The following is a 27,284-nucleotide window of genomic DNA, read 5'->3' on the forward strand; positions in this document are numbered from 1 at the left end:
CAGTTTATTTTAGCAGGACCACTCCCCACTGAGGCTGGCAGAGGAATTAGGGAGCAGATACGACCACCACTGTTGAGGGGACACCATTAAGAGTCCTGGAGTACAAGTCAGGAGTGTGTTAACCCTCCAGACCTCGTCACAGGTATCAACAGGGTCCCTTTTCAGGTTCCACAGGAGGGGTCTGAACAGTGGTTTAAGAAGGGAGCATTGACACACAGTTCTGCAATTGGTGAGGTACCCAATCTAGAGAAGCCCCCCAATGCCTCAGTTTATAGCGGGCATCAACTGAGTCAAACCACTGACTGAGCACTACACAGCATGTTGGGGAAAAAACTAAATTGAGATTCCTTTCCAAGTTAGAGCACATAGCTTTTCTGGGTATTCACTGGCACAGGCCTAGGTTCTACCCTACAAACCCTCAAAGGGCCTATGATTAGGCACCAGAGAGGTAAGCCTTCCGTCTTTCAATTTCTAAGACTAGGAGTTTGCCACTTAAACATGTTTCTGGTAATATCTCAGGAAATTCACCACCCCCACTTTATCTTCAGCAGGAGAATCCTAATCCTAATGCTGCTGCTGCGGTGTGTTTGGTGAAGTGTCTTTTAAACTTGTGTACCGTACTTTTATTTTAATTCCACCTCAGCTGATTTAGAGCTGCGCTGCCACTTTTATTTCTCCTCGCATTTGTCCTCTTACCTTTCAGTCGTCGCTGTGCCGCTGGACTCCCCGTTCCACCACGAGCTGACTACAAGCTCGATTGTTGTGGAGGGAGCCCATTGGCCGCGACACTTGCTAGGGGCTATTCACTCACTTCCGGTTGAAGGAGGTAAGCGGTCTAGCGCTCAGACCTCCTCCCCCTCCTTATAGCCTAATGCAAACCCGGACGCGCAGCGGACGCGCGCAGCGGGCGCGCCTAAGGCAAGCCCGTCTGCGCCCGGCACCAGGGGCCAGTCCCCCTGCTCGTCGGGCCTCTACTTGGAGGTATTCGTCGGAAGAACTGCACACATTGCGTGGCACAGTGCCCCTCACAATGCCTATACCGGTTATTCACAATTTTGAATGCCCTAGGCAAGCGCAACCTCCCACATGCTTCCCTGTTACTGCCTCACTGCCCCCTGAGGACTTGGGTTTGAGCCTCTCACTAACCATCTCGAGCCCAGACAGGTCGGACAGAGGATGCGACAGGCTGTCGATCTGGTATCTTAATACCAGGTCGCTGGTTAAACACCAGGTCGAGATATTCTATCTGCTCAACACAGTCAGACCTGACATCCTCCTCCTGTCTGAGACCTGGCTTACCATAGAATCCTCTCCTGACAGCCGTCCCTAACGGCTACTATGTCCTTCAAGCCAACGGCCCCCAAGGTAAAATTGGAGGGGTGTGGCAGCAATCATCTCCCACTCCTATAAGTCTAAAGTGCTGATTATGCCCCCTATACCCTTCGCTGATTTCCTCCTTTTAAAACTTGAGTTGGAAGTCCTCCCCATTACCTCTGCCCTATTCTACCATCCCCCCGGCCTGGCTCCTAGCTTTCTGCACAATTTTGGTAGCATGATAGCTGAATTAACAATTAATCATGCCAGCACCCTTGTGGTTGGTGATTTTAATTTCTGGCCCAATGACCCACATGAAAGTACCCTTTCTAAAGAATTCACTAACCTGCTAGCTGGACTCAACTTCTCTCAGTTCATCCAAGCACCCACCCACGTAAAAGGCCACACCTTAGACCAGGTTTGGTCGCTCAATCAGGACATTTTTGATGTACAGATTTCCCCATGTGCATGGTCGGACCATTCTTTCATTTCCTTTTCGGTCCCCAAGTCTAAGTCCCTAGCCACAACATCCTGTCCTTGTAGTCCCTTACTCAGCCGTAATTGGGGCAGAGTTGACCTTCCATCGCTCTGTCTTTCCCTTGCAAGTACGATCCCTCCACTTATTGGAGAGGCTGGCCTCCCCCTGCCTGTGGATGTACAGGCTGAGAACATTCACAACTGGCTGGCTGCTGCCCGAGACACGTTTGCCCCCTTAAAAAAACTCAGGACCAAACACCCTCACGTCGTTCAGCGTTGGTTCACTACTGACCTTGCCAATTTGAAGCTCGCCCTTCGACAAGCGGAGCACAAATGGAGGACCCTATACTGCCCCGACAAAAAGCTGGCCTTTATCATGGCCTTGAAAGAGTACAAAGCCGCCATTCTTGTGGCAAAAACTGAGTATTTTTCTCAGAAAATTCTCAATTCCTCAAATAAATCTAGGGAAATCTTTCAAATAGTCAACGAGCTTGCTAAACCTGACCGGGTCACAATGTCCCCCCCCCTCTGTCTCAAACTCTTTGTGACTCGCTCAACAACTACTTTGTTGAGAAGATAGAGCTCATCAAAGCAAGTATCCCTAGTTCAGGCCCGGGACCTGACTTTAGCGACCCTCCAACCAACCCTGCTCTTCTGTCGAATTTTCCCCCAATTACCAGTGAGACTTTTCCCCTGCTTCTCCGCAAAGTTCGCTCCGGCTCTCCTTCCGACTGCTGCCCAGCTCATGTCGCACGGAAGATGTTTCTCGACCTCACTGAGAACCCCCTCTCTTTACTCAATAACTCCCTCAACCTGGGTTTAGACCCCAGCCCCTTCAAATCAGCCATTGTCACACCTATCCTGAAAAAACCTGGTGCAGACCCTGCATCTCTGCAATTTTCGGCCCATTTCCCTGCTTCCATTCTTGGGTAAGCTACTGGAGGCCCATGTCTCCAGCTGTTCGGCTCATTCATCAAGAGCTCCAAGTTCCTAAATCAGCACCAGGCAGGATTCAGACCCCAGCACTCTACAGAATCTGTCATGGTGGCTGTTCATGACGAACTTAGACAGGGAGCGGACCGGAATATCTCACAGGCCCTGGTGCTCCTTGATTTGTCGGCGGCTTTCGACAACGTTGATCACGCCATCCTTATTCAACGGGTCAAGAACACCGGCATCAGGGGCACCGCACTTAGGTGGCTCGCCTCCTTTCTAAAAGATCGCAAGCAGGCGGTTCGCCTAGGCCCCTTCAAGTGCAAAACGAAGGACCTCACTTGCGGGGTCCCCCAGGGTTCCTCTCTGTCGCCCCTATTGTTTAATCTTTACATCCTCCCGCTGATCGCCCAACTGAGAGAGAAACCAGTGGTCATCTTTAATTATGCGGATGACATGCAGCTAATCTTCAATATTGACACCTCCCCTTCAATAGAGAACTTCCAAAGTACCATGATGTTCATCAGCAGCTGGATGCGCGCGAACCAGCTCAAGCTCAATCCAGACAAGACTGAGCTGGTGCTTACTGGACCACTGAACAACCCGTGGAACCCCAGCTTCTGGCCTTCCTCGCTGGGCAAACCTACCTGCCCAGCGAGCTCGGTCAAGAGTCTGAGTTACCATTAGTAAGGATCTGTCCCTGAAGCCCCAAATTAAAACTGTATTGTCAGCCTGCTTTTTCCATCTGCGCCGCATTAGGAAGATCAGCAGGTTCCTTACTCGTGAGGCCTTGGTTCACATCGTGCTGGGCTTGGTGATGTCTCGCATTGATCATGCGAATTCCCTCTACATCGGGATTCCGCTCTATCAGGCCCACCAACTCCAGCTTGTTCAAAACCAGGCGGCAAGATTGATCTTCCGACAGCCTAAACACTGCTCTGTGAAACCTCTCTTGAAGAGTCTGCACTGGCTTCCAATAATCCAGCGCAGCCTCTTCAAGGTCGCCTGCCTTACTCATCTAGCCCTGGCCAACCAAGGTCCCTCCTTCATTGGCGTCCTTCTTCGCCGCTATACCCCCTCGCGAACACTTCGGTCAGCTGGCCTTAACCTCCTTGCCACCTGTACGTTCAAGCGAAAAAGGATCGGGGGGGTTGAGATTTGCCTCACAAGCCCCCCTCCTGTGGAACTCCCTTCCTCCTGAACTCCGTCACATTCCTTCTTACCCGGTATTCAGAAAGGCCCTGAAGACATGGTTGTTCGTACAAGCGTTTGATTAATCCTTCTTCTGCACTGCTCTCTGCTAATCCGTCCCTAAGCGTCAAGAAGCCGTTGGTGATCGTGCGCTCTATACATTTCTTTTTCATTCATCTCCCGGGAATGGGTCAATTTATTGAGACCATTAATATGCCAAGCGATTAGCACGCTGCTCTACGAGCGAATTTCATTAATGGCGGTCTCAGAGAAATCCTCAAATAAGTACATTAAACACATCTATGATGAAATATCCTAGCATTTGAATTCTAGGCCCAGCAAAATGTATAAAGGGGCAGTGACTCCAGGTCTTGTTCCATGTGCCAGTACAAAGTTACAATGTTATACAGTTTCATCAAAGAGTACTAAGAAAAAATACAATACCACATACTTTTCACCCAAAAATGAATGGTGTTTTCAGTAACAAATTCACTTATAACCATTTTGACGGTAGCACAGAGCTTCCAATGTGCAGGTGCTAAGTGGAGTCAAGCAGACTTTCTTTCTCAGACTATACGTGAACATACATGCTAACAGATTAAAAGTCACCTACTCAGAGCCCTATACGGCTGTGGACCTCATTTTCAAAAGGTAGACAAAGATAGCTACAGGTAAAAACCCTATTTAGGTGGATCATTACAGTGAGTGATACACCAGTGAGGAGTCCCGTGCCATTGTTGATAGCAAAAAGCAGTGGTTCAAAAGTAAACTGGAATATTTTATGGTAGGAGCTCACCTAACGTGTCAAATCAAATTTCACTGTGGCTGTTTCACATGGATGGGGCACTAGTTTCAAATCATAATTCATTGCCATAAAAGTGGCACGCAATAATTTTCCGCATTACATTTATTAATGAATTTGTCTTACAGAGCCCTCTCATAGTTCTGGTTACTATATATAGAAAGCTGCAGGACATATTTGAAATGGCACCACAACCACTTGGACTATGGAGGATGAGTTCTGATAAACGTATGGTACCAGAAAACACAGTTTGGGAAAGGTTTTTTGGTCGTGAAATCTAGGGCAGTACTCTTGAGATGATCCCATTTGTCATTATACAAATGAGACATGATGAAAAACAGTATCATATTGTTGAGATTAAAATAAGTATGGAGAGAGGTTAAAAAGTATTTTCCAGAGTAAGGTTGAAAACCATACACCGAAGTAAAAAAAAGGAGAAAAAAAACCAGACTAAAGCAATATATGAATTGTCAAACGTGTTTCAGTACTTACCCTCGCTTGTCAATCCCCAGCCACTGACCATACAGAGCATTCCAACCTCAAACTTGTCATCTGGATGTGGAAGGCAGATTGGCTGCACATAAGTACCTGAAGAAGGTAGGGAAAGAAGGACAAAGATTAAAGAAGTGCAAGTAAAGTGGTACGAGGTACATCAGGCCTAAAGCCGAAATGTCAGACAACTTTAAATCAGCAAAGATGCACATAATAAGAGAGGGCACTTTTGGCTGAAGTAGTATCTGCTAAAAAAGATGGCGCTCTCTCTCTCCAAGGACTAAGGATTCTGACACTTCTTGAGAACAAAGGTCCAACAGACATAGGCTCTTATGACTGATAATTCATTCTTTGCCATTCACCTCAAAATGGCTGGTTGATCAATCATCCAAATAGACATGTACAACCCGATGCTAGATATGTAATGAATGATAACAATTAACATTAGGCCGGTCAGCTATTCCTAATGGGATCCATTTACTAAGGGAAGATGGTCTAACAAGGGGAAAAAAAAAGCTACCACTTAAAAAGTAATATCAAGTTGCTATGTCCAATCCTGAATGTACTTTGACACTTCCCTCATAAAATGCATCCGCTTAGCAGCACCGTATCCTTCTTAACATCAACAAAATACACCAGACAAAACTCCCAGAATTAATTTAGTAAAAGGGATCAAATGTAGTGTTTAGAAGGACACCTACAATACACATCAGTCAAGGGGGCAATGTGTGAAGAAATTTTAAAGCAAACTCAAAAAGCATCTATAGGAAGAAAACAGAAAACCTAATGAGTTACTACAATCCCCTGAGATAGCAGATCATAGTGCACAGTTTGCCTTGGTAAACAGTTTTATATTCAGACTTGGTGGAGGACATGGAGCTTTGAAGAAAGGTTCTAGGACTGAATGCTCTAGGCAAAGATGGCATCACAAGGTTCAATACCTTCTGTCTTCTTATCGTCAAGCAGTAACTCCAAATTTGCGCTCAAATGCGCCAAATATAGCAGATGTGAATACAAAGGTCACATCTTTTAGGGTGGGCTTAGAATCATGCAGTGGTCCTCTCAAGGTTGAAAACATTTTTTATGTCACAACTAGACCAAAGGGCGGTTGATGTCTTCCTGAACGCTCAGATTAGTCTTCGAGTTTCAGGTAACATATTTTGGATATCAAGACAAAATGTGAATGGGATAACTGTTTCTCATGCACTAGTCAGGACCACAGCTAAACTTACAGGTCTCACTAGCCCTGATGGTTTTCAATAATTATATGCATTGTACTAAATTCCTTGAGACTCGCCAGTCTTCAAACTGTGTGAAAAGTAGCCCACAGAGGTATGCGCTTCTGGGTAAGCTTTGGAACCACCTTTGGCCTTTTCGGTACCACAGAACTAGCACTAGTCACCCAGAATAGCACTCTTGGAAGCAACAATTCAAGGAAAGCTGAAGTAAATTACGGTCCTCTTAAAGGGATATTGAAGATATGTCTTGGTCCAGGAATCCTTCAGTTTCTTTTCCAACACAGTCTGGCATCCAGGTGGTCTGAGCCTTACTTTATAGTGATCATTTAATGATGGTTGCCGACTTGCTCTTCACCTAGCAAAATACAATTCTCAATCTTTCTTCAACTAGATTTTGCAGGACTATCTGCATTACATGTCAAAAGCTTTTTGAAAATGGCTATGAAAAGGGACCTAAAGATTCAGGTCCTTTGGTCCCCAAAGTCTACTTCCAAGGCTTCTAAAGGACAGCCGTCTCCCCATCATATTAAAATGTCCATACTTCTCACTACCTTGCTGTCCCAAGATAGTTGAGGAGAACCAATATTTTTCTGGTATCTTGAAAACTTTCTTAAAAGGCTTTCACACATTTCTAAAGACGTTTCTGGTACGACAGTAGGCAAGGCGTGTTTGAGAGTGCTATCAAATCTCCCGCTGTTCCATTCACAGATGTCACCTTTAAGGGCCAGATACTTGAACACAAATTCGCTCTGCCTTCCCACAATGAACCAAAAACGCCACTGAAGAGCACCAATGAGAAGGTAATTTAACGCTTTTAGAAAGACCCAGGTAAAAATCACTGCAGAATGCTCTACCTAGGAAAACAGACTTCAGGTCATAGAAGAGCAGAGCTTAATTGTTCTCTCCAAAACATTCTTGGGACTTTAGTACTAAAAATCGGAGTTTTCAAAAAAATCTAATTGCAAGGTAGAACTTTTAGCTGGGCTGTAGCCCACACTGCACACATATAATTATTTTAAACAGTCCAGTGACCGCACCTTGGTGTGATTACACTGAAATATGCAATGTAGCCTAACTTTTAAGAGGTGAATCTCATTATGCTGAGTCTTGTAGGCTTGATAGCACGCTTACAGTTTACGTATTTAAACGGGTTACCTGGTCAAATATATCACAATATGCTTTAAAATCCTATCAGACATCAACTAAAAAGACTCTGTGGACCCCCTATTGTTGGTTGATTTAAGATTGGAGAGGACCAGTTTTTAACATTCCTCTGAATGGAAAAGTGGGGTTAGAGACAGGACTAAACATATAGGTTTAATATGCTGGCATTGCAGCTTTGTCTACAGTGCATGTTGGCTCCATGTTAGCTCATTAGCCATGTTTGTATCCTCATGCCTCCCTATGGATAAGCTAAAAAGTAACCGCATCCCACATTGGGCACTTTATTTATGCCATATGCATAGCCCTGGCACACATTTATTGTAGATGATTGCAAACAGGGCCGAGTCCTCCGCAATAGTGGAGGAGCGTCACCCCACTGGCTCAGAGCCAGCAGCAAAAAAATAAAACTATATTTCAGTATTGTTTTATTTTTAAGCTGCTGGCTCAGCCACCGTGTGCAGGGAGGGGCGGGCCGAGCCATAGTGCTCATGTGCTTTTGGCCCGCCCTCTCAGGTGGACCAAAACTCACATGCACACTTCGGTTTCTCTAACCCGGCTGTATAGACCAGTGTGGTTAGAGAAACCCCACAGACTCCCTGAGCAGAGCGTCTTTCCAGCCCACACGGCCAATCCCAGAGCTACTCTGCAGCACAGGGATTAGACGAGTCTATGACAGTCACAGTGCGAGCTGCGACACAGGCGGCAGCCAGAAGCAGCTAACTTATTTTTTGTAAAAAAAGATATAGTTCTCGCCCTCAGATTTAGATCACCCCATCAATAGAAAAACGACAACGGTCTAGATTTAGAAATAGAAAAATGGAGGGAAACAAAAATGTATTTTCGTAAACCTGGATCATCAGAAGTTCTGCAAAGTAGTTTCAGTAGGAACACCCATTTTTAAAGGCACCATTAAGTAGTCTGAAAAGGTGCAAAAAAGACAAACATGATAACTTTAATGTTTTATGAACAGTTTGTTGCCAATAATCATTAAATAATATTGGAACATTTTGATAACTATTGCATTTACAATTGTTTTCTATTGATTACTGATTTTTAACATGTGAATTTCTTTTCTTTCAATCTGACGACCCCTTGACAAAGCCCGAAGGCTTGCATTATTTAAAGTGATATGACCCATATTTTGATGCATCAGGTAGGTGGAGCACTGATTTGGGGGTCACGACCATTTAAGGGTCAAATGTGATTACATAATGACATCTAAGGTATCTGCTTTATGTATATATATATGTACATTTGTGAATAGTATTTAGTAGTGTGTGTGCGCGTGCGTAATAAGTGTGCTTCTCCTTATCCAAAGAAAAGGCGCTGACTGGACAATCGGTTATTGAGCGTTATTATGTGCCAGAAAATGGCGATTACTAGCACACACCACCTTCTTTGAGTAGGCCTGGGACTGGCCTGCTTTGCAACCCTGACAGAGTCCAGCACTACAATGGAGTGCTTGTTTCCCATGAAGGGGATATGGTAGACCTATTACTAGTGCACGCTTCATATCCTGAGCAACTAATAGCTCAATTTCCCACATTGGTGTTCAGCACTAGAAAAACCGCATCCAGTTCCGTATGCATCAACATTTGATAAGTTCAGTTTTGACACATTACCTATGCATTAATGCTCAAATATCAGAGTGCACGGCTTTGACATAGGTACAAAGGTTTGGTGAACTCCAGATGTGGGAGAGGAAAGCTACCACACGTGAAAACATGGATTGTTGGCTAATGTATTATCTGTGTTTATTATGACCGGATTGCATTTTTTGAAATATGATTACTGGGTGGGCTTTCACACAGTGGTCCCATTACAGTGTTCCAGGCTGTAGAGGCCTGTGAACCTCAGCACTACACTGTAGGAGGAAGGTTCTTCTCTATAGATTTAAGGACTACAACTGGTACCCAAATCATAGATCTGGGTGAAGGGGTAGGCTCTACTTTGCGGTGTGTCGGAGGTGATTGGGGGGGGTCCAGGACATTCTTGTAATTACCATAGGGAGGGCAGAATTTCTGCAATGGAGCCCACCCACACCCCCTACCATTCAATGGCTCCTGCCAGAAGAGAGCACCTGAGAAATGTTCCAAATGTGTGTGGGATGGGGGCAAGAAAGTTGTGGTTTCCATGGTCGCCATACATTATCTGGTGGGGAGGGCAAGCTATCAATGGTGGGTTGTGGTTTGCCCTACAGAGGAAATGGTTCTGGTGATGGGTGTGGGGACTGATCTGGAGGTGATCGGGCGGAGGGTCAGACTCTCTAGGTCCCTAGGATGGGTTAAAAGGTAGATACTGAGGTGTCGTGGAAGTATGTGTGACCGCTCAAGAACAGTGTAGTATGTCATTGTAGGACGCGTTTACCTGTGCCCAAGGTGTCGGCTGTGGGGATACCCAGGTAGGTGTTCAATCTGGTAGGTCCTGTGGGGTCAGATTCCAGGCTTGAGGACGGAGGCCCTGTAGAAGGTAATTGCGCAGGAGACTCTGCTTTAAGCAGATTCTCTCCTGTTGCATATCTGGTGTACCAGCCTTCAGGTACTACTCTGAGGCCCCTCAAAGTCCTGACTTACCAGGCAATGTTTTAGATGGTGGATACAGCCCCAGCAGGGTGTGGCAGTGCAGATGTCAGATGTGACAGCAGTAGTAGTACCCGGTAGCCAGGTGAGACCTATCTTAACGGAAGGGGCATTGTGTTACATTCTGGGATTATATTCGCCACTTCTGTCCGGAGGATTACACTGAGCTGTCACACAGTTAGCAAGAACTGTACCAGGCAGACTCCACCATGGTGCACGTCAGGTGTACCAGTCTTTGGGTGCAACCCTAAGACCCCTTGGAAGTCTTGGTTCACCAGCCAAGGACTGAGCCAGCCCCTCTGCTGAGCGAGGTGAAAGGAGGAAGAGTGGACCGCAAAGTTACCTGTTGAAGGGATCCTTAGGGCTTCTGATTTGTCTTTATGTGGACTGTATCGAGACCGGGAAGTGGCTTTAGGAGATGCTCAGCAGTGCTTCCTGTTGACCCAGTGGTGCTACAGGGAGTCCAAGGGTGAGAGGGTTCCTTTGGTAGAAAACGCCTGGGGTGGCTTGTATGGGACCAATCCATGATTGTGCTGGCATCCATTTAGGGGACAGTCATCCCGAGAGGATGTGATGGCAACATAGACCCCAGATTAACTACTATGGGTGAGGGTCAGAGGTCCTGAAAGGGGCCCATAAGTGCATGTGTAGGGTGTAGTAATCTGGATGAGTGAGGAAACAGACTACAGTTGTGTGCAGTCCGGAACCTGCAGTCTGGTTGTTTGTGGCAGAGGGACCTCTGCAAGGTTAGAGATTGACCTGGAGTAGCCTTATTATATTGGTGTTAAGTCCGAATGAGGTCGCACACTGCTCGTCCCATCAGCGTGTGACCCCGGAGCATGATGGTCGATGTGGTCGGTATCAGCGGGTGCGATTCTACCCGAGTTTAGAGTCTTGAGGGTGTTCACTGGTGTGCTTGCCATCCCTGGACACGTGTTTCGCGTTCATTAACGCTCATCAGCAGGGATTAGGCGTGTGCACGGGGTTGCTGCGTGGGCTGCCGAAAATATTCATAGGTCCAGATACCTCTTAAGGCGCGCAGGTGCGTTGTCTCAACACTCGGGTAGAAGCGCACCCGCTGATACCGACTACATCGACCATCATGCTCCGGTGTCACATGCTGATGGGACGAGCAGTGTGCGACCTCATTCGGACATACTATTTATACAGGCTCCCTTGAGCCGGTGGAGGTGACGACCAAGATAACGCACCTGCGCGCCTTAAGAGGTATCTGGACCTACAAATATTTTTGGCAGCCCATGCAGCAACCCCGTGCACACGCCTAATCCCTGCTGATGAGCGTTAATGAACGCGAAACACGTGTCCAGGGATGGCAAGCACACCAGTGTATACCCTCAAGACTCAACACTCGGGTAGAAGCGCACCCGCTGATACCGACTACATCGACCATCATGCTCCGGGGTCACACGCTGATGGGACGAGCAGTGTGCGACCTCATTCGGACATACTTATTATATTGGTGGGCCCACATAGGGAAAGTCAGTATGGTTTACTGTTTTGTCTAAAATGACAATTATATACATAGAGGGAAATCTGCCTTACAGTGCAGTTTTGCTTCCCTAAGGCTTACAAAATCATGTGGGGAATCAAACTGGGTTGGAATGCAAGACCAGTTCAAGATGGCAGCCATCCTCTAAATCCTTTCTAATAGAGTGGATGAGGGAAATATCCACAGCTGAAATCCCACCGATTTGCGCGACACACTTGGACTGGCACATTTTGATGAACTTTGATGACGCCCCCTGGGCGGACACCAAAACTGTTTGTACCTACCGTGGAGCCCGAACAACCTTGTCCTATGCAGCTATAGAGGAGGCAGGCTCTTGCTCACCCCGTAGACCGTCACCTACCCAGCTGGACATCTGACACTGCTTTACTCTCCGCCCCGTTGAGTTTCCTTCCCTCCCCTGCATCTCATGTTTTTTTGTTTTTCTTTTATGTCTTTGAAACATGTTGTTGATGTAATTTTGTAACCTGTAACGCTCTGATCCTTATGTAAAGCGCTGGGATACCTCTGGGTCTAGCCAGTGCTATACAAAACGTCTCAAAATAAATAAATAAATAAATAAATAAATAAATATACACAGGTCGCAAGATGACCAATGTACACTTTATGGGCCATCTGAATTTTCATATTTTCCTAGCTCAGTGTCAGAGCCCAGGCCATTTGTCACCCTGCTAAGCTACGTAAATTGCACTTCTCCCCAGCTGAGGGAACACGCATACTTTGCAGGAGGGTTTGGGAGGGGTTGAGAGGTGATGCAGCACCCTAGGATTGGCCAGAGGTGTCTGGCTTTAAGAACCTTCCACCCCCATTTAAAAAACATCTTGCATGGGGAAAGTATTGGACTTAGGAACTACAACAGCGACAAAAGCCATGGGCAACTGGAAGGCTAACACCCCCCCTTCTCCGCTGACTAAGGACTCTGTCTCAGTTAACCCCAGGACCAGTGGGCCTTTCCAAGGGCCAGTGAGACTGGCCTCTTTGTAGCCACAGAGGACACCAGCGGAGGGAAAGATCTGGACTTCTGCAGCAGAGAACAAAGACCCGGAGGAGACCTGCTGCAGAGAGCCAATGGAACCAGCTCCCTGTAAAGTACACCAACTTAAAGATGAGGAGCTCTGTTAAAAGTGTTCCGGTTGGCTAGAGCTCACCACCAGAAGAACAATGATCCCACAAGCTTTGAAATATGGGTCATTGTGTCTAGATTCTAGAATTATGGCTCATTATGGAATTTGACCCTTGCCCCCCTCAGGAAGCCAAGCGCCTGGTGCTCAAAGGTTTTGCTAAAATGTAACCAGGGGTGGGCCAGTGCCCAGGGGTATGCAAATCATATTTTCAGTAAGGGGGCATTTTTATTTTGCCCCTTAAGGGCCCTCATTTACCTGAGTGCCAACCCAAAGTGAAGGGGAGCGCTGTCCCATACTCAAAAAATATAAAGACTCAGACCCCATCATCTCTGGGTTCCGCTTCCCTAGAAGGAGTGAGTGACCTGGGGCCCATCACCAGAGCCCCAACGTGCCAGAAGGATGGGGTTGTGCTATTGTGCTCCCCTCATCTGTAGTGGGCCTGCACCTGTTCTGTGCCTGGAGGGAGTGGGGTGGCCGCCTCACCCTGCCCCCATCTAGTGGGCAGGGGAGAAAAGAGCTGCTGGCTCCTGCAAAGGAGAATGCTGGCTGGGGAGCTGGCCAGGCAGCCTGCATTGGGCTCCTCAAGCTGCTCCTCAATGAGGAAGCCATACAGGGGAGCCCGCCAGGCAGCCTGTATTGTGCTCCTAAATGAGGAAGCCATACAGGGTGTCTATGTGAAGCCATTAACCACCCCCCTCCACTCCCCAACAAAACAAAATGGAAGACATGTGTCAGTATGAAAATAATGCAGTCAGAGCCACTCATTCAAAATTCATGCTCCCACAAGGGAGCAACCCATAATGTCCTGCAGCGCTATTTCCATCCCAACGTTGTGTCTGATGTAGTGGCCCCATGATAGCAGGGCACCAACAACCTTAACAAGAGCATATGGGGGCTTCAGGAGTGTAGTAGCACCCCCCTGCAAGATATGAATAAAGCATTGACCCAAACTCTGTGGGATCAGAGAAAAGAGGACCAGGGCCCCTGGCATCCCAACTGAATTCTAAAACACTCCCAAAGCTAGAGTTTTTGCTCCACAGATGGGAGTGTAGCACCATTTGGAGACTTTATAGTTGTACTCTATGTGGCCTAAACATGTACAAAAAGATACAGGTTAAGTTTTATTTATTTATTTATTTTTATTGAGTTTCAAAAAGAACATACGAGACTCCGCATTGTAGCATTACACTTTACATTACCGTATTCAGCATGAGATCATCATATAAATCAGTGAAGATACAAAAGATCAACAAACCCTGTCAGACATTTAGTTCCCACCAGCTAGCATGATCACTTTAGAGGTCTAGTGGGTGACCCAGCCCGCTATGGTGCTTAACCACACAGTCGAGAGCAGCCTATACAACGAAATAAATACGGGTGAACTTCCGTCTCCCATAAGTTCACATCATGTTTGTGAGAATAAACCATTAGTGGCACAAGCAGCTGAGTACTGGTAAGTGTTGTACAATTCCCAGATGTTTTTGGGCCTATTACGTGGAGAGAGCAGCTCACTAAATATCTCCATCTGCGTGGAACAGTAGGTCATGTCGTTCTTCCATTGTGTGAGCGTGAGTAGAGGGCTGCGAAACCAGTTAAGAGCAACCCTACACTTGGCCATAAGCATTCCCATATCTGTAAGCCTACGAACCCCCTTAGGGATTAGTTTGGAGTAACCAAACAATGCCAGTGCTGGCTCTGGGTCAAGTGCAACTTCGTGATCAGACCCACCTCTGAAGACCAAGTCCCAGAAGGCTGCGACACCTGGGCACGTCCAAGCCAGATGGAGGAAATCTGCTAAAATGCCTTACATCGATCACAATTTGCATTCCCTGTAAACCATACCTGTGTAGCCTCTCCGGTGTGTAGTGTATCCTATTTAGATATCTAAAGCGTTCTAGATGGTGTCGACCATTAAGTGAGATCCGCTTTGTGCTGGAGCAGGAATAGTACCACATATCTGCTATTTCTATGTTCAAGTCCTTCTGCCACTCCAAGCTTGCCTTTGTGTACTGGTTAGCTCTATATGACATGGAGGAGTTGTAAATGAGGGCTACTCTACGTTTTGGGGATTTTGCTTGCATAGTGAGTCAATGCAGCTAGTTCGGGTGGTTCTAGGTAGTCGTCCCCCAATAGCTCTTTCAAGGCAAGTCTTGTTATGTGGAATTGGAATCTCGTCAATGTGGTAAGTTCCAGGTTATCAGTATCAAGGTCTTCCCACCTTTTAGCAGTGCCATCGTCAAATAACTCCCCCTCCTCGCGTATACCCAGTTTGAAGGACCTGTGTAACCCCTTTCTCTTTGCAGGGGGGGTAACCATATACACCAATTCAATAAAGCGGATGGGGAATATAGTATTGCACCAGCCTGCAATTGCAATAAATGGTGCCATGCATGCTTCGTGGCATTTACAGAATCTAATATACAGGTCCTACGGTCTGCAGCCTAAAACAGCGCAGGGAGTGGGAGTGGAGCAGCCACCTTCGACTATGCAAAGATGTGGTATATCTGTGGGGCCATCTATCCAATAATATGCATGCGAACACTGTGTGGCCCTATAATATAAATTAAAATCCAGCCCGCCGAGTCCGCCCATAGAACAGGAAAGTACTAAAATCCGCCACTTCACGCGCGGCTCCTTACCCACCCACGCCAATCTAACCATCAGTGAGGTGAGTCGATCAAAAAAAAAAAAAGTGCCAACACCATGGGAATATTAAATAAAAACAGAAGCCTCGGAGCACCACCATTTTCATGATGGATGTTCTGCAAAGAAGGGACAGCGGTAGCTTAATCCACTTCTCAACATAGTCTTTCAGCTTGCTAAATGCCTTCCTGTAATTTTCTTTAAATACCATATCAGAGTCAGTGTGTATTTTAATTCCCAAATATCTGACCGCATCTGTAGTCCATTGCAGAGGGTAATCGAGCTCAAAACGAGGGGTATTTGGCGTGAGAGGGAAGACAATAGACTTTGACCAATTGACGTGCAAACCTGAAAGCCCACCAAATCACACCACCTCCCGATGCACAGCCACGAGATTTGATTCCGGGTGTCTAATGTATAGGAGGGTATCGTCAGCATACGTGGGGACTATAGTTTTATATCTTGGGAAGGCAAAACGCAGTGATTGAAGCAATCTCTTAACACCATGATCAATCCCTTAGATCATGTTGCAGAAAATATATTTGTGTCCATAAAGAATGGCGATAGAGAAATTTGGAGTAAAAATACCCCCAGCATGGAAATAAAGTGAGATCATTCCTGGTCCTGGATTTCGGAAACCCTGAACAGTAATAAACAAATTAGGGATAACAAACTCTCTGTTTAGCACAGGCTTGACGATTTCCTCTTGGAACATAGAGGGGAAAACTAAAGAAAAAATGGCTGAAATCACAAAAAACTCTCCAGCAATAGTGGCACTCCAAGAAACTTGGTCTACACAAAACTTCAATCAGAAGAAATATTTTTCATATGATATCCCTGCAGAGCAGATCGATCGGGGACACGCGAAAGGTGGGATAGCGATCCTATTAAATGAAGATTACAAATGGGCCCAAGAAATAACTCCAACTAACTCAAAGAATCATCAATGCATCAAGATTAAGTGCGAGACAAACCCTCCAGCAACCTTAAAAGATCTATTAATTTATAACATCTACATCCCCCCTAGAGTAAAAATGGATGTACTTACTATAGAAATCTTAAAGGACATCGAACAAACAATAGAAAACAATGGTTATCCATCGCTTTTCATTATGGGTGATTTTAATGGGAAAATATCTAATGAGGTACTATTAAAATGGGCAAATTGGCTCACAGAAGAGGCCCTGGGAATCTCTACTCCACTTTTTCCTAAAGAAAATAAGGCAGATAAAAGAGGGAAGATCCTAATAGCATCACTACCCATTTTAAATGGAATATTACTAAATGGCAATGTAGAAGGAGCCATCCCTGCCTCAAATACAAGACAGGGAAACTAATTCCTCACTACTGGACTACATGATCTGTAGCTATGATCTGTTTGGATCAGTTTTACAACTTCAAATTAATTTTGCTCATGGTAGTGACCATGCGATTCTACAGCTAAGTACAGAGTGGAAAACACAACTGTCCCAGTCAAATCAAATTATGTATAGCCATAGTACAGTCCTGGTAAACCCAGTCCAAAGACGGATTCATTGGAATTCAACTACTCCTACCAAAATAATCTCCATAATTGACTCAATGCAACTCTTGCAAGTAATGCATTCAGGAAATCCGATAAACTTTGAAATAGTTATCAAAAAGCTAACACAAAAATTACAGGAAAAGTTGATGCAATCAACAAAGAATCAAATCAAAAAACCAAAGTTAGTTACCAATACAAATCATCTAAATAAACTGATAAGAGCACAGTTTTCAGAAAAATTACCAGCTAGAAATCAACAAATTAAAAAATCAACGCAGGAGAGAAAGAGAAAAAACAAGAGAATAACCCAAGACAAAAAATTGGGTAGACCTGCAGATAGCAGCGAAACAAAATAACCAACGTGCCTATTGGAATATAATCGCTAAAGAAATAGGTACGAAAAAAGCATTACAAGCTATCCTGGTGCCTCCATCAGAATGGGAACTCTATCTTGCCAATTTATATAAACTAAATACTAACGCAGAAATGAGCCATCAGAGTGGACAGAGCAACACTCTGGAGAAAACTCTGTAAAATGGGTATCCTGGACAAACTATTACATATATTATCATTACATACAGATACTTAGTGCCAAGTTCAAATGGGGAGAGAAAAAGGTCTTACTAGTCCTATCCCGACCCCAAATGGCCTTAGGCAAGGATGTCTTCTCGCTCCTCTATTGTTTTCCCTCTATCTCGACTTGCCTCAATGTTTTCAGCAGACATGCAACTTTCCACCAAAAATTGCTTCCCACAAAATACATACTTAACTGTATGCAGATGACGTTGATATTTTAGATCTAAACCCATTTAGTTTGCAAAGAAGCCTTCAGGCTCTCCACAATTATACAGAGTTCAAGTTCGGGCATTTATATAGCGCACTACTCACCCAGAGGGTCTCAAAGCGCTAGAGGGAGGGGTTCACTATTTGTCGAATAGCCAGGTTTTCAGTTCTTTTCTGAAGGAGATGTGGTTCTGAGTAAGGCGGAGGTGGGTGGGGAGTGAGTTCCAGGTCTTGGCAGCCAGGAAGGAGAATGATCTGCCACCCATGGTGGTTTTTCGGATGCGCGGGACTGCAGCGAGGGCTTGATTGGATGATCTTAGTTGGCGGGTGGGAATGTAGGACAGTCGGGTGTTGAGGCATTCGGGTCCCAGATTATAAAGGGCCTTGTGTGCGTGGGTAAGAAGGCGGAAAGTAATTCTCTTGTTGACGGGAAGCCAGTGGAGGTTTTTTAGGTGTCCGGTGATGTGCTCTTGGCGCGGGATGTCTAATATGAGTCTCGCTGACGCGTTTTGGATACGCTGGAGCTTTTTCTGCAATTTTGTTGTAATTCCGGCGTAAAGTGTGTTGCCATAGTCTAGTCGACTCGTGACCAGTGCATGGGTGACAGTCTTTCTTGTCTCGAGGGGGATCCAGCGGAAGATCTTTTTGAGAATGCGAAGGACGTTGAAGCAGGAGGACGATACGGCGTTGACTTGTCTGGACATTGAGAGAGAGGAGTCTAGAATGAAGCCAAGGTTACGTGCATGGTCTGTGGGTGTGGGTGCTGATCCCAAAGCGGAAGGCCACCAAGAGTCGTCCCAAGCTGAGGGGGAGGATCCTAGGATGAGCACCTCCGTTTTGTCTGAGTTGAGTTTTAGGCGGTTCTGTTTCATCCATTCGGCTACTTCTTTCATACCTTCGTGAAGATTGGTTTTGGCGGTGTTGGGGTCTTTGGTGAGGGAAAGGATTAGCTGGGTGTCGTCGGCGTAGGAGATGATGTTGAGGTTGTGTTGACGTGCGATGGAGGCGAGAGGACTCATGTAGACGTTGAAGAGGGTGGGACTGAGTGAGGAACCTTGAGGTACGCCGCAGATGACTTCGGTGGGCTCTGAGTAGAATGGGGGGAGTCGGACTCTCTGGGTTCTCCCAGCTAGGAAAGAGATGATCCAGTCCAAGGCTTTTCCTTGTATGCCGATGTTGTTGAGGCATTGTATGAGGGTGCTGTGACAGACAGTGTCGAAGGCGGCGGAGAGGTCGAGTAGAATGAGGGCCACTGTGTCTCCGTTGTCTAGGAGTGCTCACGTGTCGTCAGTCGCCGCAATGAGGGCGGTTTCGGTGCTGTGTTTGGCTCGAAAGCCGTTCTGTGAGGGATCCAGGGAGTTGTTGGATTCAAGGAAGGCGGCGAGTTGGCTGTTGACTGCTTTCTCGATGACTTTGGCCGGGAAAGGGAGGAGGGATATGGGTCGGTAGTTTTTCAGTTCTGAGGGGTCTGCTGTGGGTTTTTTCAGAAGGGCGCTGAGTTCGGCGTGTTTCCAGATTTCTGGAAAGGTGGCAGAGTTGAAAGAGCAGTTGATGACATCGCGGAGTTGGGGAGCGATGGAGTCAGCTTTGTTGAAGATGTAGTGGGGACAGGGGTCAGAAGGCGAGCCAGAGTGGATTGAGTTCATGAGGCGAATGGTGTCTTCAATGGTGTTTGGGTTCCAGGAGCTGAGGTTGTTAGTTGGAGGGGTGGGATCTGAAGGGGGTGGGGCGGGTTGGTCACTGGGAGTATTCTTGAAGCTGTTGTGGATGTCGGCAATTTTGTTGTAGAAGAAGGAGGATAGCGCATCGCAGAGGTCTTGGGAGTTAGTGATGTCGTTGGATGCTGCGGAGGGGTTGGTGAATTCTTTGACGATATTGAAGAGTTCCTTGCTGTTATGAGAATTGTTGTCGAGACGGTCCTTGAATGCTGATTTCTTGGCGGATCGAATCAGTTGGTGGTGTTTGCGGGTGGCTGTCTTGAGGGAGGCCATGTTGTCTGGGGTTGGTTCTTTTCTCCAATTCTTCTCCAGGGTGCGGCATGTCTTCTTGGATTTTTTAAGGTCATCATTGAACCAGGGAGCCTTTTTGCTGGATGATTTCAACTGGTGTTTTTTCAGGGGTGCTAGTTCGTCCGCACTGTGGGTAATGCATTGCCTGAGGTTGGTGGCCGCTTGGTCTGGGTCCATTGCTAGGGAGGGAGGGTTTTGGTTGAGTGATGTGAGGAGTTGGTCGGTGGTAATTTTATTCCATTTTCTCCGGGGAATGGGTTGTGGACGGTTGTGGGATAGGGTGGTTTTGTAGTTGAAGTGAACACAGCTGTGATCCGTCCAGTGGAGAGCTGTAGTGCGATCGAAGGAGATGTGCTTGCTGGAGGTGAAGATAGGGTCGAGCGTGTGTCCGGCTGTGTGAGTGGGGGTGTCAACAAGTTGTTTGAGTCCGAGATTGGACAGGTTGTCCAGAAGGGTGGTGGTGTTGTTGTCGAGTATGTTTTCAAGGTGGTAGTTGAGGTCTCCTAGAAGAATGTAGTTCTCGGAGGCGAGGGCGTGCGGGCTGACGAAGTCTGTGATGTCGTCGCTGAATTGAGATCGGGTTCCTGGAGGCCTGTAAATGAGGGTGCCTCTAAGGGTGGTCCTGGGGTCGGTGTGGATCTGAAAATGGAGATGTTCGGCGGTTGCAAGATTGTCGTCAGAGCTGGTTGTGATTTTGATGGTGTTTCTATGGACGATGGCGATGCCTCCTCCAGTTTGATTGGTGCGGTCTTTTCGAATGATCTTGTAAGTGTCCGGTATGGCTATGGCGATGTCGGGGGAAGAAGATGCGTTCATCCATGTTTCAGTAAGGAAGGCGATGTCAGGTGACGTAGTGTCGATTAGGTCCCAGAGTTCTGTTGCATGTCTGTGGACCGAGCGGGTGTTCAGTAGGATGCATTTCAGGCTGTTGAGTTCGGAGCTGAGTGTGGAGGAAGTGGGTTTGGTGAGGGTCCTGAAGCAGTTGAACTTGCAGGAGAGGCAGGCGAATGGGCCGTGGGTACGTCCTGGGGAAGCTTCGCAGCATAGTAGGGTGCGTCCGGGGTTGAGGGCGAGGAGAGAAGCGGCATCATATGTGACTCTAGAGGGTTGGGAGCGGCGGGGACCAGGGGGTCTGGCGCTGGGCGCGGTCCAGGCGCGGACGGGCGTAGACGGGCTTACCTTTGGCGCAACTGGGGCGCAACTGGGGCGCAACTGGGGCGCAACCGGGGCGCGTGAACGCTGCGCGTAAAAGCATCTGTCATATGAGGATGGTGGAGGGGGCGGGGGCGAGGGAGGGTCAGCTGGGAGGCGGGCGCTGGGTGTAGGGGCGGGCTGGAAGGCACAACAAACAAGATGGCGGTAACAACACGGAAACACGATAAAAATGGGGTTTGCAGAGGCGCAGGCACAGACAGGAACAGACGCTATATTCGGCAATGTGGCAAATTAATTAGTACACGAAAGAGCGCAGGCACCAGAGGGCGCAATGTGGCAGCAGTAACACAGAGCAGGTAATGTGGCAAATTAAATAATACACGAAAGAGCGCAGGCACCAAAGGGCGCAATGTGGCAGCAGTAACACAGAGAAAGCAGGTAACGATACCAAATGCTGCAAGCTGAAGCCCGAGGAAAATTACCTAATACCGAACATCTCGAAAACAAAAATAGTACTGTTCACTGGAAGAAAAAGGAGCACTAAATTCATCTGGTCCCTAGGGGGAAAAACGGTGGAAGTGGTAAATGAATATACCTACTTAGGAAGAATCTTCACCAAGTCTTTACAAAATAGGCCCCATACTTTGAATTTGACCCGGAAATATGATGTCCATGTGGGAGCACTTTCACGGTTATACGCTGCATCTGGACAAAAACATTTTTCTGCTATGCTTAAGATATACAGTGCCAAGGTTCCACCAGTACTGTCATACGCGCTTGAATATATACCAATAAGTCAATGGAGCTTTTTAGACTTAAAAGAAGGAAAGATCCTACGGAAACTAACGAAGTTGTCCCAGGCGGTACCAGTGCAAGCTCTCCGCCTTGAGTCTTCATTAACCAGCTCCTATGCATGAGGAATCGCCAATATCATCAGGTGGGCGTATAATCTCCTCCATGCTGAAGGAACGCTCAGATTCCTGCTAAAAATAGAAACATTTGAACATGAATCATCGAAGCATGCATTTTCAAGAAATGTTCTATCTGCTTTCAAGCTATCAGAGGTTAACATCAAGAGAAAATCCGTAAAAAGAGAGAAGTGTTTTGGATTTTCTCTCTGGACACTTTCCATCATGGATTAAATAACGACCTTCCATGGGACAATGCTATAATTTAGATAGATATAGCCTAGACCAGTAATTATCTGTCCCCGATAGGAATTGAACCATTGTCCTTGCTGCATAGAACTTCCTTGCTGGCCTCCCTAACTCCTGTACTATTAATCTGATTGTTACATTGAAGATTTCATACAGCCCCATGTCTCTAGCTGTTGAGATTGCGTTCTTCTATGATCACGCAATTTTCTTTGACTTGGTTTTTTCAACAAAACTCATGTAGGTATTACTATCACCAATCATGAGCCAACATATACCAAACTATAGCGCAATTCAATATAATATTTACTGCTACCGCTAGGAATCGAACAGAGGTTGGCTGTGTAGCTGCATTGTCGGGTCCTCTACCCCCCCCCCCCCCGCGTCATCTACCCAATATTTTCATTCTTCATTCTGTACAGCCCTTTGCCTCATTGACGGCCGTGATTTGGACATCTCACTAGCCACCTACACAGGTTCACCGTGCAGCCTTTGCATTTTTTCGCCTGGTCCCTTTAAAAATAGGTGTGTGTAATTGGTTTCACCATTTAGAGTAGGCGCATAAATACCCAGGTGAAACTCGGAAACAAATTGTTACAGACCGGCTTGTACCTGTGATTGGAATTTGTAAGGAGGCCGTAGCTGCCCCTGCAAGGTAAGTCAGCGCTACTCCTCTCCAAGTGTTCAAGTATTATCAAATGTATCTAGCTTCTCCTCTGACGAGACTCTTATTGCTTATGTGCCTTGCGCTTGGGTTTCAGATTCGCGCTGTATCTGCCAAACCTGTGGCTTTACGCGATTCACTTTCTATCGCTTCGCATCTTGATATTTCCACATCAGAGCGGAAGATCTTTCCAGCCTCTCTAGCTACGTGTCTTACCCTTGGAGGCGCTTTAACAGGTTCTTTGTATGCTCTGTAAGCTTAAGTAATTAACATGCCGGTTTTTGCCTCTCCCTAGCGGAGCCGCGCTATTTTAAATCGACAACGTGAGCATTAATCCTAGCTACACCTGCAATAACGGATGCTTGAATACGATCGTATACCTAGGTATGTGCTAGGTTATTTTCTGCCAACATTAGGCTAGCACATTAATTAGTAATGCTATCCCGTTACATATATGTATTTTTTCCCTGTGCCCCATATTAGCAGACTGAACGCTAAGGGTCTGAACATTAACTGGAATCAGGTGGGAGCCGATTGTAAATCGAGGCATCCAGCTAGCGCGCCAGCCTTATCCTTTACTGACAAGAAGCACCCCAACAAGCTAGCGTTAACGCCACACACGCTAAATTAGGTAAACGCTCCGCCTATATTTAACCTAGTGCATACTCTCCCCCAGCTTGGCCCACATGCTTTAGGCCACAACTAATAAATACAATCTTTCCTCCACCTTAGCGTCCTTGCAGTGATCCGCACGCTCAGCTACATTAAGACTTTCAAGTCACATTAAAACCTGATTGTTGCTGTGCTGTATCTTTATTTAACTCAGGTGAGACTGCATGAAACCGCAAATGGATATAGAAAGTGTTTCTTTAATCTTCTATAAATCAGAGGCATTGCACTTTTATGCATTATAAAGAGGTGGCACGTTCAGTGTAAAATATGAGAATGTCTCACGGCCAAATCCAGTGCATTCATGTAGAGAGGGATCTATGCTTGTATCAATCAGATGATAAAAAGTCGAATTCATACTTAACATGTCTGTCACCTATAGTCCATCATAGCACTAGATAATAGACCACTCGGTCATTTTTTCATCAAATATTAGTCAGATACTGTCATTTTCAACCAGGCTCTCCCATTGTGTTCCTTATCTCCTGCTTTCCTTACATTTCTAAGCTTTCCCCATAGTTTCCCCCCTATGTAAACAAAAAAACGGCTATGTTGTATGAATTAAAACAATGACAATGTTTGTACCAGCGATTAATAATGCTACATGTTTTTTAAGATTATTTTATTGTAGATTCAAATTATGATGGTACTTTCCTGACGAAGACACTTCGTGTCGAAACGCGTTGAAGAAACCGTCACTACTCCAATTATACCATCTTTTTAAATTGTATTTTATGTATTTTGATTATGCAATTTGTTATCAAAGTATACATATGTTTTTTATCAATATGCATTTGAAAATCATTAAAGAAATTTTGACTGTTTTTATACAAAAATTCAGCTTTAGTTTAGTATCTTATTATTTCGCTGGTCCTCATTGTATTGTTGAATCTTGGTTTTGCCTGGGATTGCTACTTGTCTTTAGACAATGGGCAACCCTGCCTCGTCCCACAAGTTATGCGGATGGAGTCAGTCACTATACAGCCTACTTTTATAGGGCAGTGGGTTTGTTGTACAGTGTACCCACTAATTGTAAAAAGACTGGGCTCACTCCTATTCTAGTCAAGACGTGCTTCAGAAAGGGCCACTCTACTGAGTCAAATGCCTTCACTATATCTAAGAAAACTGCCACAGCTGGCGTTTCCGGCTTGATATGTTGCAAGGAAGCATATACCGTGCGTAGGTTGCAAGTTAAAATTCTGCCAGATACAAACCCCACTTGCTCAGGTGCTACTAAAATTGGTACCAGAGGGGCCAGTCTGTTGCCAGGATCTTAGCAAAATCTTCGTGTCCACATGAAGCAGAGACAAAGGACGATACGTTGAGCAGTCTTCTGGGGATTTTCCAGGCTTGAGAAGCACAACAATCACTGCCTCGGACAAGAAAGGTGGCATGCATCCTGTAACGCACATATCAAAGAACGTGGCTAGCTGTGGGAACAATATATCTAGGAAAGCCCTGTAGAATGTGACCGTGAGGCCATCTAATCCTGGAGCGCTGCCCGCCCTCATGCTAGATAGAGCAAGAAGGATTTCATCCTTTTCTATGGGCCTCATGAGAAATTCCCTGTGCGTGTTAGTGAGCCACGGGAGTCTTATGAACGACAGGTAATCAATAATCTCCTCATCAGTCGCAGCGTACCTAGAGGTACATAGCTCAGAATAATATTGCTGGAGCCTATCAGCTACATCAGTGACTTCAGTTAAAAGCTCTCCCTCAATGGACCTAACCCACACTGTATTCAATGTTTCTCTGTGTTTCCTAAGTAGTTGCGCTAATACCGACCCAGGGCACTTGCTCTTATCATACGCCCTGGGTGTTGCATATTTACCAGGTGCTTGATCTCATCATCAGCTGCTGTGTTGTATTCACCAAGTAACTCCGCGAGATTCTCCTTATCCGTACTATCTGTGTCTGTCTGCAATCAAAGCTCAAGAATCTTAAGCTTCCCCTCTAAGTCAGTCAGACGTTTACGTATGGAGCGGAGGACCCCCGAGTGCTTTAAATTAGTGATCCCCCTGATGTATACATTAAATGCCTCCCAGATAACTTGCTAATCATGCACAGAGCCCACACTTTGTTCAAAAAATGTCTCTATAGCCACAGCTAGCTCCTCTTTTAAAGCAGCGTCTAGTAGGGAGGAAACCGTCATGTTACTGGGGATGTGCGCCTGCTGGGTGCCTCCAGCACGAATAGGATTGGCGAGTGGTCAGAAAGTGTACGAGGTAGTACCTGATCTGTTTGGACCCTGGCACAAAGTTATCTAGCTGCCAACCAATGATCAATTTGGGTATGTAAACTATGATAAGCAGAATAGTGTGTATAGCCACCGGCATGCGGGAACTTCAAATGCCACACGTCAAACAAATCAAATCTAATCAGCGCACATGCCATCTCTCTAGCTGCAGCAGTAGCATTCCTCTCAGGCCCCCCTGACCTGTCCAGAGTGGGATTCCGAACCAGATTGTAGTCACCCCCCCCCACAGTTGTTGGCCCTCGCCAGAGCTGCCCACCTTGTCCGCAAGTACAGTAAAGAATTCTGGGTTATCACAATTGGGGCTATATATATATATATTAATAAGTAAGTCCATGCCCTTCCCACAACACCTAGTGATAGCATATCTACCTTCGGAATCAGTGAACAGCAGGCTGTTGAGTGCAGACCTAGGGTTGTCTATGTAATTACTCCACGTGCATGTGTGGTGAACCCAGCTGAGTGAATGTTACCGAGCAGGCCTCTGCACCGCAACATAGGGGAATTAAGAGGGAGGTGAGTTTCTTGTAGAAGTGCCACATCTATATTGTGTCTCGATAGGTATGAGAGGACTTTACAAACTTCTCTATGATCGTTTATCACCCCGAACGTTCCATGTGAGTGTTCCAAGTGTGTCAGCTGGGAGGTCCCGACCAGTTCCCTCCACACGTGTCAAGGTTGATCATAGTCGCCATACATCAGTAACGCATAGTGCCATGATACAATGCAACAAATGAATAAATCCAATATTGTGTGTACTGCACCGTTTGAGTCTCAACAACCCTCCACCCTCCACCCCCCACCCACATCAAGATCCCCCCAACCAGGACCTGACGAAACAATACCCATAATTCCTCATAAAACAAAGCATACATTTCAATGCAGTGGGCTGAAAAAGCACTGTCCCTCCCACCAAAAAGCAAAAATAACCAAAAACCCCAAATGTGTGTAACACGGGTAGGCGGAGGTTGCCAACTGTACCTCGTCATCCAGATGGGCAACAATTGATGGTCCCCCATACCTCAAATGCACATTTTAAGCATTAACCCAGGACCCACGCACCCCGCCCATTCTATATCCATGCTACCCTGCACACAACCCCTTAAATTCCTCCACCAAACCGCAAATGAACCGACTGATTAAGACAACAAGCGCACAACAGCACAACTGAGCAGCATGAATGAATGCAACAAAATCTACCATGCCACACACAACTGTTTTCCTCCATAGACTAGCTCCGCGCAGCGCAGTCCCCCCAATATGTAAATCTAAACTGAGCAGCAAACGGAGAATTCAGTCCTGCTCCTCCAGGGAGCCTCCAGTCTCTCAAGGCCCCTCTCTGGGCTACGTCTTTGCTCCTTTGCCCAGTCTTTTATGGCTTTTTGTAGCGTCCTGGGGTCAGTGAAAATATGCAATTTGCCCAGGCGGTTAACACGCAAGCAAGCCGGGTACAGCATCGCATAATCAATGATTTGGTCTCTTAACTGCTTCTTCAGTTACAAACTGACGACGTGCCTCCTGTACCTCCATGGTAAAGTCTGGGAAAATGGCATGTTGGGATCCTATGTAGTGCAAGGTCTGTTTCT

General features: G+C 46.2%; 1 protein-coding gene across 1 annotated transcript in view; it reads right to left on the reverse strand.

Moving 5' to 3' along the window:
• The window catches only part of OVCH1 (ovochymase 1), a 1,371,455-nt gene that overhangs the window by 1,113,146 nt on the left and 231,025 nt on the right, over positions 1 to 27,284 (reverse strand). The window contains exon 6 of the mRNA XM_078673763.1: positions 5,210 to 5,305. Coding sequence (XP_078529889.1) covers positions 5,210 to 5,305 — 96 coding nt within the window. The remainder of the gene's footprint in view (positions 1 to 5,209; positions 5,306 to 27,284) is intronic.

Source organism: Lissotriton helveticus, chromosome 1_1 (assembly GCF_964261635.1).
Source record: "Lissotriton helveticus chromosome 1_1, aLisHel1.1, whole genome shotgun sequence".
NCBI lineage: Eukaryota > Metazoa > Chordata > Amphibia > Caudata > Salamandridae > Lissotriton > Lissotriton helveticus.